This window comes from Polyodon spathula, chromosome 2, assembly GCF_017654505.1.
Source record: "Polyodon spathula isolate WHYD16114869_AA chromosome 2, ASM1765450v1, whole genome shotgun sequence".
Lineage (NCBI taxonomy): Eukaryota > Metazoa > Chordata > Actinopteri > Acipenseriformes > Polyodontidae > Polyodon > Polyodon spathula.
In genome coordinates this window covers 24012800-24026969 of record NC_054535.1, presented here as the reverse complement: position 1 = coordinate 24026969, position 14170 = coordinate 24012800, and the positions used below count along the sequence as shown (strand labels likewise).

General features: G+C 39.4%; 1 protein-coding gene across 12 annotated transcripts in view; it reads right to left on the bottom strand.

The window, feature by feature from the left end:
- exoc6b (exocyst complex component 6B) overlaps nt 1-14170 on the bottom strand; it is a 210895-nt gene that overhangs the window by 60180 nt on the left and 136545 nt on the right. For 5 of the 12 annotated variants that reach the window (XM_041217990.1, XM_041218003.1, XM_041217996.1 and 2 more), the window contains one exon: nt 3916-4057. In XM_041217990.1, the coding sequence (XP_041073924.1) occupies nt 3916-4057 (142 nt within the window). Of the gene's footprint in view, nt 1-3915; nt 4058-11896; nt 12010-12247; nt 14131-14170 lie in introns of those variants that run through there. The other 7 variants (XR_005946780.1, XR_005946781.1, XR_005946782.1 and 4 more) reach the window with 7 other exon arrangements.

Here is a 14170-nt window from a genome sequence, read left to right as displayed (position 1 = left end):
TTGACAGCTGAGGGGTGGGGTGTGCGGGAGGGGGGGCTGTACCAACTCGACCTGAATCTCATTCCCATGGGCAATGTCCTAGCCCTTCAGCAGGCGGGCAGGCAGGGGGGTTCTGGCTTGGTGTTTTCCTTGAAAAGAAGGGGGTAAACAAGTTCAGTCATACAACAAAAAACAAAAAAATTTAAATGCACATAAATCTGTGAAAATCCCTTTCATTTTCCCCCAAAAGCTTTTGGTTTCCACAGTCTGCAAAGGATATGCTTGCCCGTTTAAATTACATTTTATTTTATTTATGTATGTTTGTTATTTTTTTTTTTTTTTTTTTGCAGACATATTTCTGGCTGTCTACTATAGCCTATTAAAGTTTCCACAAAACACCCCAACAGAACTTTCTAGAGGAGAAAAACAAAAAAAACAAAGAAAACAACAAGCAGCACAAAAACATAAAATAGTGGTGTTGTGTACTTGCTTCCTGAATTGAGGGGTCTTACGGGTCGCTCACAGGTTACAGCTTGTTACTGAGGGAAACTTTGGGGCCAGTTCTCTTCTTGTGCGTTCTATTTGATTTGGAACAGCAGTCTAGCAGTGCCACCTATTGGAAGAGGGACTGGGGCTACAACGCTGGTCCTCAAAGTGACAGAAATGCTAGCGGATCAAATTTTGTATTGGATCAAAATAGAAGTCAAGTAGACAAATATTCTAGACATTACAGCCATCAGTGTACATGCAAATCTTTCAGGATTATAGGGGAGTGCTTAAAGATATTAAAAAAAATACATTTTATCAACTGAAGTTAACAACATATATGATCCATTTGATGGAAATTAGCCTACATATTTATTTACACCACCTCTGAAATCTTCTAATTCTGGTCAGCCTTAGCAGAACCTCAGACAATTTTAAACAATCAAAATGCATGCCTGCTACAATAAGGGTGGTTCGCTGGTTGACTGAACCATGACCTTAACTCCAGGAATAAGCCAATGCTTATTGCTTTGCCCCAGGACCCACGTTCTGAGGCCCTGCTTTCTTAATTTTCTGGACTCATCAGCAGAACTCAAGACAAAGCCTGTATAACTACATTGAGGGAATAGAAGGGGGAATCATAAAAGAAATGGCTGTGTATGCCGTTTCCTTTCTCCTGAGAAGACAGCTGGATGGATGACAATGATGTTTCACTCGGTCATTGGTGCCTTTATCAGTCTCAATATCAAGACAGTCAGGTCAGGTGGGATGGCCCACAAGTGGGTCGGGCACAGTGTTGACCCCTCCCTTCATGTGTGGAGTGGGCAGGGACAGTGACGATACGGGAGGGGTCTTGTGTTGGGTTAGTTCCAAGGCAAAGTCAGTGCAAATCTGGAGACGAGTAGTTTCTGCCCCACCTCTGTTATTAAGGGAGGGTCGCGAGGACAGCTTTAATTTGGAGGGCTCCTGTCAACTTACACCGGGACAGATTTACTAAACTTTAAAGAAAAAAATGGAATCAATATTGAAGTCTTAAGAAACAACCTGTATCTACTTTTGAGGCTAACTGTTGTGCAACTAGGTGTAATAAATAAGACACATAGATCTGATTTATCAAGAATGACTATAAACACTTTTGAAGCCAGTCACTTTAGCATATCTCAGTGTAATACAGCTTGACATACATATCAGTTCACCACATATAGATAGGTGCTACACAAATATAGGCATTTAGTTTGGCTCCAGACTAACATTGATATTAGAGTTTCTTAAAAAATGTATCCGTTTTTAAGTTTATTTAAGTGTTTTCTAAATAGAAGAATGTGGAAAACTCATTTGACAGACATGTAGAAAAACAGTTTAATACTTGTACAGAAATATCTGTCTATAAACCTGACTAAATATTAGTATGATAGTACATGCCATTTCACAAAGCATTATGAAATGTTCGTAAAAGTAAAATCATACTGCTGACGTAACAAAACTAACAAGAAGCATGGCATTTGACGCTACTTGCTCATAAGTGTATTGCGATAGATAACACACAAGCAATGAAGTGACAATCTGTCAGCCAGTTAACAAGTCAGCTGACCAGGGCGCTGACCAGCTTCTCTCCTAAAGCATGTTCTGCAACTAAATCCAGCAACAGCAGCAGCGGTGCCTGAAATCCAGGCTCCACTCTGCAGTCTCTATGGATAACCTGACTTTACCCCGACTTTTTTGAATGAGGTTAAAACAAGAGTGAATATAAAGTCAGCAAGTTTGCTTAACTGAATCTGCAGATCCAACAAAACCCTGCTTTATTTTCATTAGCCCCCTAAGCGCTAATCACACTCTCCAACACAGCTTAATGATGGTATATTACTTGTGTTTTTTTTTTTTTTATCCTTTGGACAAATCATTTTCTTTAAGCCTCTAGCCTCAATTCTTAAGTAACCTTTTTAGTAATGAAAATAATTACACCCCCTTTGCTCTCTCTCTCATTTTCTCTCTTTTCTTCATCTGCCTGCCTGAAAGAAAACCATTCACTTAAGTTCAACTGGCCTCAGGGAAATTGTGGAAAACTGAGATGTCCAGACAGGAATAACAAAGCAAAAAGAAACAGGACTGATATTTTCCCCTTAGTTAATTTCAAATAAAGAGATATGATTGTTCCAGTTTGATGCTGGGCTGACAGAAGGTTATACTGACATCTGTCTGGCAGTCTGTAACATTATCAGCCTCCCAGTGCCAGAGTTATTAAATGATATGACATGGTTCACTATTGTCACAAAAATAAATGTTTCAGTGTTGGTCATTATCCTTAACTAGACAGCTTACCTTTTAAATGCATCAGTAACAACAAACCTTGCGGAAGAAAAAACACAATTTGGAAAATTGCTGGTGACTGGTGGGCTTAGCTAGATCTACTTGACCTTTTAATAATAGTGTAGCGATCTTGGTTAACGCAGGCAGGTGCATCACACAGGGCGAGGCAATCCACACACATGTGGTGGGACTTCTCACAATGAAGCATAGTGCCGATACCACCGTACAAAAGAGCCGGCTGCATTGCAAGGAGCGTATTTCGGGCTTGTGTCTGTGTGTGATTACGTCACCTATCAGCCCTGCTGCTATCTTCCCCCATACATGCTACACTCGCCTCTGCCAGCCTCAAGTCTGCCCCGGACTAGCTCACCAGATACAGGTCGACGAGTGAGTACTGGGGTACCTGCGTCCACTTCTGACACCAATGTAGCAAAATAGGCTAACGCAGGCAGGCGCATCACAGAGGGCGACGCAATCCACACACAGGCAGAGGGGGGGTGTGAACCTGGGACCTCTCACACTAAAGGATAGCTCCGATACCGCTGTACAAAAGAGCTCCCCGCCCTCTGCCTGTGTGTGGACTGCCTCGCCCTGTGTGATGCGCCTGCTTGTGTTAACCGAGAATGCTACAGTACTGTATAATCCCTCCCCCACTTTTATTTTTCCTGGAACAGGAATGTCAAGTATAGTAGGGGACAGATATTCATGCATCCTTCCAAGATGTAGTGACGCACGCTCAGATTTATACTACATTGAGTTTATCACGTGACTTTCCTACATTTTCCACCCTTCTGTACAATGTCAAGAAACCAAATAACAAAACATAGTGATAAATTACAGTTGTGCTAAAATGACACAGAGCTGCTAATATCATTATTACTTTCTGAATCTTCTTTGTAGCTGTTGTAGCTAAACAAACAATTACATTTCCATGCTAGAGGGATGGAAATAAGACTGTTATTGCACAGCAATAAACTCACGTCTTATTAAACTCATAGTAAAACCAAGAATGGACAAACTGTTCTGCATTTCCACCCTGTGCTGTATTTTATATCATCTGGGTCCATTCTCTGTCTATATACGCTGGGATGTTGAGACACGGGGACAGAGGGAACTGGCAATGGCAAGTGAGGCTGTACTTACGCTCACACTCCTTGACGTCAATGTTGAACTGCTGCAAGGCACCCATGGAGATCTGCTTCACCTCGGACTCCAGCAGCAGCTGCAGAAGAGATGTGGAGAGGTGCTTGCAGGCAGACATGCAGGCCGTCTGGGCCACTTTACCCTGCAAAGACAGGCACCACTTCATAAGTAACACAACAAATTGCACGCCACCACAGGCCTGGGTTGTAGCCATGGTCTGAATTTAAAAAATACGAAAAGAAATGTAATAAATTAATCGACAAACATTTTCTAAAATTAACTAAATTACCTTCATTTTTTTTTTCTTGCAGCAACATTCTACATGATACCACTCCTCATGCAACTGGGCCCTTAGAATGTGAGTTCCTATGGAAGTTATAGGAACCAAACTTTTGGTGCTAAGATGATCTGAACTTAAGAAAAACATATTAAAAGAATTGTAATTATGCTGATAAGATAATAGAGCTCTGGACCTAATCTGTGTTTTTCATTACTAAATAATTAATATCCAGGGCTCAAGGCAGACCTTGGATAGCCTCCGTAGGAACTGAAATTCTGAGTGCACAGTCCCTTTTCTGTGTATAGTAATGAAATCAGTCTCAGGGAAAAGTATATCACCATGACCTACATCCACTGTAAGTTCATGTGGATGGACAGACCAATGGAGAGGTTATATATATATATATAGCGCGCTGGAAAAAATTGAGACCACTGCAAAATGATCAGTTTCTCTGGTTTTACTATTTATAGGTATGTGTTTGGGTAAAATGAACATTGTTTTATTCTATAAACTACTGACAACATTTCTCCCAAATTCCAAAAAAAAAAAATTGTCATTTAGAGCATTTATTTGCAGAAAATGACAACTGGTCAAAATAACAAAAAAGATGCAGTGTTGTCAGACCTCAAATAATGCAAAGAAAATAAATTCATATTCATTTTTAAACAACACAATACTAAAGTTTTAACTTAGGAAGAGTTCAGAAACCAATATTTGGTGGAATAACCCTGATTTTCAAGCACATAATTATGCAGTGGTCTCTTAATTTTTTCCAGAGCTGTATGTGTGTGTGTATATATATATATATATATATATATATATATATATATATATATATATATATATATATATATATATATATATATATATATATATAAACAGTCCTTAGAAATTCTGGCATGTGACTGGTTAAAACCTCATCACATGACCAAAAACAGATCCAATTATTGCCCCTATGACGCTGCTTACGTTCTAAGGCGTTTTTGTGTTTTACAAAATCCTCATGCTGAGCGTCCTTCCTCTTTTCACACAAAGTAAAATGGCATCTCGACCTCATTAACAGCAATTCTGTGACGTAACAGAAAATGAACTAAAAAATATAAGATAACAAAGATACTTCAGCACTAAAATCGCCATAAAAACTTTGCTTTCAGTGTTTTCTGACTTCCTAAAATTCAAACAAATCCAACTCAACATTGTAAATAAACACAACGCTCACAAACTCAACAGACTTTCAATGCCGCAGTGAGAAAGTCAGACAAACAATTCAGTGCCAAAAAAACTTTAATAGGAATGCGCTATGGACTTGAAAAACATTCAAGTTGCAAAAAAAGACAGTCCAGAATCCCGTATTCCAATACAATGTTCACCACTATGCTTATACAACTAAAAGAGAAGGGAAAGGAGATGTACACCATAAGGAACTACTGCCGCCTGAAGATTTAAAAAAAATAAAAAGTTTACTTGTTTTATGTGATATATATATATATATATATATATATATATATATATATATATATATATATATATATATATATATATATATACACACACACACACACACAGCCTATAATAAGTCTACACCCTGAACTTTTTTCATATTTTGTTATGTCAGTGCCTCAGTTTCATGTTTTTTTCCACGTATCTACACGTCATACTCCACTCTGTTACGGGGAAAAAAGTTTTTATTGAGAAAAATTTTATTGAAAAAAATTTACATAAAAAAAAATACAAAAAGATCATAATTGGATAAGTCTCCACCCTCTGAGTTAATACTTGGTGGAAGCACCTTTGGCAGCAATTACAGCTGTGAGTCTGTTGGGGATAGGTCTCTACCAACTTTGCGCACCTAGATTTGGTAATATTTGACCATTCTTCTTTACAAAACTGTTCAAGCTCTATCAAGTTCCTTGGGGAGCATTGATGGACAGCTATCTTCAAGTCATGCCACAAATTTTCGATTGGATTTAGGTTGGGGCTCTAACTGGGCCACTCAAGAGCATATACCTTTTTGTTCCTTAGCCACTCCAGTGTAGCTTTGGCTGTGTGCTTTGAGTCATTATCATGCTGAAAGGTGAACTTCCGTCCTAGTTTCAGCTTTCTTGCAGAGGGCAGCAGGTTCTCCTCAAGCACTTCTCTGTACTTTGCTCCATTCATTTTCCCTTCTAGTCTGACAAGCTTTTTTGAGTAATGGCTTCCTTCTTGCCACCCTATCATAAAGGCCAGATTTGTGGAGTGCTTGGGATATTGTTGTCACATGCACACTTTGACCAGCCTTGGCCATAAATGTCTGTAGCTCTTGCAAAGTTGCCATTGGCCTCTTGGTAGCCTCTCTGATCAGTCTCCTTCTTGCTCGGTCATCCCGTTTGGAGGGATGGCCTGATCTAGGCAGGGTCTTGGTAGTGCCATACACCTTCCACTTCTTAATAGTCGTCTTGACCATGCTCCAGTAGATATTATAGGCCTTTTAGTATTTTTTTTATACCCATCCCCTGATCTGTTACTTTCAACAACTTTGTCCCGAAGTTCACTGGAAAGCACCTTGGTGCTCATGGTTGTATTTGCTTTGAAATGCAAGGAACTGCTGAAATTATCCTGAAATCATGAGAATCACTACAATTTAACACAGGTGGAGGCCACTTAACTTGGTCTGTGATTTTGAAGGTGATTGGTTACACTTCAGCTAATTTAGGATTGCTATTACAAGGGGGAGGATACTTATCCAATATATATTATATTCTGTGTGTGTGTGTATATATATATATATATATATATATATATATATATATATATATATATATATATATATATATATATATAAATTTTCTACAAATTTCTAGAATATTTTTTTCACTTGGAAGTTGTGGGGCAGGCTGTTTAGATACATTAAAATATATATTTTTTAATGTATTTTAATTCCAGGCTATAATGCAACAAAAGGTGAACATTTTGAAAGGGGGTGTAGACTTTCTACAGGCACTGTATATACCAATGTCATCCCAAATGGGTAATTGATTCTTGATCTACTGTATTTAGTTAAACCTCAAATGGATGACATCAGTATGTAAGGGCTCCTCCACCATATACTCAGTGAGGGATACTTCTGTTTAAAGAAAGTATAGCAGGAATACAAGGAAACACATTGTGTTCGACATGCTGGACCTCTTGGGACCTCACCGAAAAATGAGACCTTTAGTCTCTGGAAATAATTACCGTGAGTTAACAAACTGAGCTGTGCTTTAGTACGAGCCCCCCTAATAGAACAGACAAGCCAGTTCAGCTGCAGAACCCCCCTGCAGTCTGACTGCAGCGATTGTGTCAAGTAGACCATCACCTCCTGTACTTTCCCATTGAGTGTAATGCCTTGGATTCTAAACTAAACTCACTGGAGTACCCCACTCCGTCCCCTTTCCTTCAAATTAAAGAATTTCCTTTCTTCTCAAATCTCATTTAGCAGGTAATTGGACACAGAGAAAGTAGACATTCTCTGACTGGAAGTCAAACGAACATGACAGCCCACTGAATTGTATGTTATTATTATTTGTGTGTGTGTGTGTGTGTATGTGTGTGTATGTAATCCCTGTCCACTCATTTTTCAAAACTATCTTTCTCTTTCCTTTGGCCAAGCACCATATGCTGAATCGCTTAGTTTTCTGTAGACTAGGCTTATTATAAAATGGAGGGTTGGAGCTGGGTGCTGGAATATGGGGACCAGCTTTTCTTTTCTTCTCCTGGAACATTGAGAGACTATACCTTTCTATTTATCCACGTGGAAGATTTGCAACACAGGTACTCATGCAAGTGTTTCCATATTGCTGAAGGATGGTGGTGTCTTTTACAACAACGATCCCCCCACCACACACACACACACACACACTATGACAGAGGGTAGGTGACACTTTTTACATAGAGGGTGGAGAGTGACATGGTTGCTGAATCACTGGGATCTTTTAGAGCAATGACAAGGCAAATGAATAGCTGCTGCTGCTTTACTGAAATCCTTCAAGAGGTATCTGGATGCAGCCCTGGGGGTCACTTCGCTGAATGTTCTCGTCCTTTTGTACACTGACATATTAGTGCTGTTGAGCAAGGTTAGCACTTGGATGAGAAATTTACAATGAAAAGGTAATGATAGGTGCTGGTAGGTGGCACACAGGATAATTTGGTGACCATTATTGCAGACACCACACAGTCAAAAACACCATAATAAAGTATATAAAATATACTATACACTTTGAGTATACTGACTGTAAAGTCTACTTTACAGGCACAAAACCTCTCATATCACTCTTCCACAGAAGTACATTAGTGTTAACGCATGTCAAATACCGTTCAAATCTGTTGTAAGTCTGAATCCCGTATGCCAAATTTCCCTCCTATTCTCGTAAGCGGGAAAGGGGCAGGTCTTAACTGCTGGTTCAGGATGCTGGCATGCAAACACTGGTATATATGTTTTCTAGGGTTACATAAACAAAGCTATGGCTGCGCCGCAGTCAGACTCTCAGTGCGACACATGTGCACTGCAGGCCTACCGAATGCACTGTGCCAAAAATCAGACAGCGCCAGAGCGACGGCAAAGCAAGCTGCTGGCACGAGGAAAGGAGCGTGGGGGCTATGACTCTGACTCCTCACAGAGAAGCTTTCAAACCCGGGCCTCCAAAAGAGAATAGCTAATGCATTATTGCACTGTGCCAACCCTTTATATTCTAGTCATCACCACTAATTTATTTATACACACACACACACAATTTTTTAATTAAATGTTTTGAAATTTTAAAACAGCCTGTATGAACTCTATGGAGTTCGACAACTTGACCTGCCAAAAATAGATACAGACAGGAAACGTAACATGGTACAATTATACACAAAGTACGTATTGTTAATTTTAGCATTTCTTGTCCTATGCAGAATAGCTTGATTCCTTTATGCAAAGGTACTCTACAGAATATGAACACTGGACATCTTAATGCTGTTACCAGTTATGTGAATGTGTTTTAAACCATGGAGAAGATAAGCAGGACTTATTGGACCCAGTAAGTGGTAAATCACTAAAAGTTGTATAAAACTGAACTTTTATACAATACATGTAACTTTTAATTACTAGCATTAATGTGTTTTACTTTACTGTATAGTGCTGAAAACTGGTAAAAGTGTAAATTGCTTCAAATTACATAATTATTTTATGTTGTAATGTCCAGTTGTCTTTATATTGTTTGCAAAATCATTCTTAGTAGTTCCTATTGCCAATACTGAAATAGCAACCAATTTTAAGTTTTAAAATGTTAAGCTTCTTTGAGTAGGAGTTCAGGAGCTACTAGTTACTTCTGGTTGCCTACCAGACATGTCTAATGCAGGGTCTCTTGCAAATGCTACATATATCTAAAGCAGGCACCTACAACTAAATTGACAGCAGTGAACTCACGTGAAAGGACCTTAACAGAAAAATAAAAGTTATTAAAAAAATAAATACAAAAAATATTTGAGTAATTGTAATAAGAACCACTGTTTAGTTATACATAGCATGTGCTTATAACAACTTATCACCTTAAAACAAGCTATTTTAAAGACTTTGGTCTTGTCTTCAATTGTAAAGTCCTTGCCTGTCTCTACATATACTTCTTATCAGTTTGTTTAAACATCTCTATCTGCTGGTGTCAGGGTGTCCCTTTTGAACGAAGTGCTTTTCTAGTGGACCAATCCTGAAGAAATATATTGGTGCTAATTGCAGATAATTAGCACCAATAAATACAGCTTTAATTGAGGATAATGCCATTTCCACTGAAGATATCCTAGACATCCCATACCCCTTGCTTTCCCAAAGCTGGACTTCATCTGCTTGGGGTTGCCAGACCTTAAGTCAGTGATCATAATTACATTTGACACTGGTTTAATAAAAAGGCTATTATTTCCTTGTGCCTTAATAAGAGGAATACATGAATAATGAATAGAATTACACTTACCTCCAACAACAGACTCATTCATTTTCATTATTTCCTTTCCACCAAGATGCCAAATCCAAAGTGTTCCCCTCTCATTTATAAGTGAAGACATTACCATATAGGTTGGCTGAATGATTCTGTTTGTATTCCTCATTAGGAAGGATATATTTATAGCAGAGCTTAAGGGATCATGATTAGTATACTGGCATCACGCAGGTTTGAGAATAGGTTAAATGTTTAATCAGTGGCTTTCGACCTTTTCATCTCAGGTACCAGTGTTTCCAGCAGGGACCACCAGGTGTACCAATTACTGTGCGCAATCTTAAACAGTTGTTGCAAAACCGAGCCCTACCTCAATACAACCAGGTTTGTTGAGTCTACACTCACTCATGTTTGTTGACTCATTCTGCTGAACAGTTAATATGTGTAGTTGATGACTGCAACAAACTCAGCATGTTTATATTTGAAATATGTGTGCATTGTGTATGGAATTGGTGACCACACCTTTAATTGTGTACAGTTGTAATATGGGAAATAGTATGCTGCAGCTCCCATGTGTTAGTGAAGTCCTGATCTAACAGCACGTAACACAGACAACTGTTATGATTACATTACGTTTATTTTTCACTAAAAACAAGCGTAGATTGCAGTGAGTTCATTCTGCCATATATATGATATTAAATACACCACAGCAAGCACACTGTCATATATTGTTGTGTAAAGGCCATTCCCCAGGCCAAGCACGGAGAATGGATGAGATGGGAGAGTGTGGAACAACGCAAGATCGGCTGGCAAGATCTATGGACAATGGAACAGAGCAGGATCAGTTTCCTCATCAGATCAGCATATGATGTTCTCCCATCACCACAGAACCTAAACCTCTGGGTGGGTGAGGATCCCTCACGTCCTTTGTGTTCATCACCTGCAACATTAAGGCACATTTTGACAGGATGTAAGGTGGGTCTTAGCCAAGGACGATTTACTTGGTGCCATGACCAGGTGCTGCGATATTTGGCCTTAGGATTGGAAGACAAGCGTAACCTGACCAATAAGTTGCCACCAGTTCCATCAAAGCATTGCACATAAAAGGCAATATTTCTCCATCTACCAAGAAAAGGTGTTAAACCCAAGCCTTGCTCAGGACAACTGGAAGCTTCTAGAGACTGGAAGATGCTGGCAGATGCTGGTCAACGGCTTATTTTTCCAACTGAGATTGCCACCACTAACCTTCGACCAGACACTGTCTTTTGGTCTGAGTCAGCACTCCTTGTTCATCTAGTAGAGTTAACAGTACCATGGGAAGATGCTGTGGATGAGGCGTATGAGAGGAAATAACTTCGGTATGCTCAACTAGCTGCTGAAGGGGAACAGCAAGGATGGAGGGTCTGAGTTTACCCAGTGGAGGTGGGTTGTCGAGGATTTGTGGCACACTCTACAACCCGGTTTCTCAGAGACGTCGGGTTCAGTGACCAAGAGTTGTGTTGCACAGTGAAGAACTTATCTGAAGCAGCAGAAAAGAGCAGCAACTGGCTGTGTCTGACAGAAAGATTCTGGATGGGGATCTCAAGCACAAAAGAAAGAAAGCAACGCTGATGTACAGGCAAGTAAGCTGGGCTGAGCTGAGTGGGGGGTGGAGGGGGGTGATGCTGGGACGCAAGAATCACTGTTGAGCCCTCTTGAGGTGTCATGGGCTAGTCAATGAAACACAGAGGATGGAAGGTGCCCACTTGAAGACCCCAGAGATGTACCCTACTTAGCTCAATCCAGACGGTTGTCATGTTGATGCGCTGGGGAGACCGCTCTGTGGTTGATCCCCGGAGCCAGCATCGCAGCCATTGACTGACCCAATTATTGCCTCTTTTCTCATTCATGATGCTACTTGGGGCAGAGAATGATCAGTGTTAACACAACTTTGCACCCCTCCTCCCCCTCCTCCTCTCCAGCATTTTTCTGAAATGACATGCCTGATGAGCACAATCTGAGAGTTAAATTTGGTGAATGCTGTTTTTTTTTTTTTTACTGCAATCAAGTAAATTGCAGTATATTCAGTTTTTAATTTCCACAATTTTTTTTATTTTTTTTTTTTTTTCTCAACAGTACACTTCCTAATTACAGTCCCAAGTATTTCTCTGCGTTCTGCTTTCACATTTCTTAAAATGGTCAGTTTGAGAAATAAACATTGTTTGCCTGCAATAGCTAACCCTGCTTTAGTACAAAACTAACACTACATTACTGTTTTTCATTATGGTAACAGTACTCTTAATAACTGTGCCTGCTTATTTGGCTAAAAAGCTATTATCAGAGCACTGTGGAATCTACTGCACAATGAAATCATCCTTAAACTCCTGACGGTAAACAATAGAACTAAATCTATTATGTCTGGGATGCAAGATGCAACAAACAAAGAAAAAAAAAGTTTGTGTCTACTCAAAACTTTATTCAGGCACGCTACGATTTGACTGGGTAAAGATAACATTGGATGATTGGAGTTCACAGACAACTTTTTTTCAGCTTAGTACAGCAACATTTTCACTTCTTTTTTCTTTAATTGTTGAGCTTTTTGCCTTGGTTTAAGTGTCCAGGGCATTTTGGTAATGTCAAGTGTGCAATGCACAAACCTTAAATGCATTTTTATTTTTGTTTTTCACTGTTCTTGGTCTACATTTCTTAAATGCAACTGTTCATTAAGTAAAATTGTACAAAATAGTGCTTACACGTTTGGTCACCACCAAAGGTGTTGCAAGAAGATGAAGATTATCTATAATATGGTTTCTTCATAGGATAATAAACGCTCACACTGAGCTCCTGGTTTCCATGTTGCTTGGTCAGGAGAACCAAACTGATCTCTTACCCAGAGATCATTGATATAATCCTTTTCAGCTCCAAAGCCCGTGTCACTTCCTCCATAAAAGCCCACGTCATAACCAATCACTGTTTAAAAAGAAGAACAGTAAAGAAAAAGAGAGTAAAGGAGGGTGGGATATAGGTGTGTAGATTGTGATGGTGGTCCACTATGAAAGGTGCTAAATAAAATAGATTAATTGATTGACCATCCTACAAAGAAAATGTATTACAGTTAATCTTCATCTTACTTCGTCTGATAAACTCCACACAGAGTGAAACATAACAAAGCATTTAAGACAAGATGGTGGTTGATAGAAGTTGCAATTTTGTAATTGTACGTCACCATCTCTGGATAAGTTGGCAAATGTGATATTGTTTATTACATGTTTATTAACTGTAATATATATTTATTAAAAATACAAATTCCAACCGTTTTTGAAAAGATTTGACGTCTCCGAATCTACAATTACATTGATAATAGTATCTCCATACAACGCAAACTATCATAGTGGGAGCGGCCAGTGAGCAAACCCAGTGAATCAGCTGCTTCAGCGGAGACGCACTGGTGAATTTAAGAACAGTTCGTTGAGCAACTCCTGGTGAATTTAACAATGGTTTGGTGAATCCGCTTTACATCGGTGTATGCAACATTGAATTTAACAATGTATCCAAACTGAAACTGCTGCACCGACAGTGTTTCATGCAAGACTTCACCTGTTTCTCAAACGCCTTTCTTGGTCATTTCGCTTGGGGACCCACATCAATGCCAGCAGCTTGCTGTTGCATCAGAATGGTTGGAATCGCGGACGGTTTTAGAATGCGCCTTCTTTTTACATCCAGACCCATCTACGCCATCATCATCGGTCTTTCTTCAAAACTATCTGGTGTGAAATGCACAATACATACGTGTACTGCCAGTTTGACACGTACCACTTTGCTCGGGGTGTTTGAACTTTTTTCTCCTGTACCCGCTGCATTTTTTTGGCTTTCAAAAAACATAATATTGTAATGTTCGTTTGCCAGATTGGAGCAACCAGCTACAGCACAAATACAAGGCATTTTATTGTAAAAAAATTGGTCTCTCTGTGAATGCCAATCTGTCTTTTGTTCACCTTCTCCCTCTGTGATGTCACTACTGGTATCCTCCGGCTGCTTCAAAACAGAGACAGGAAATTGCACACATCACATTAAA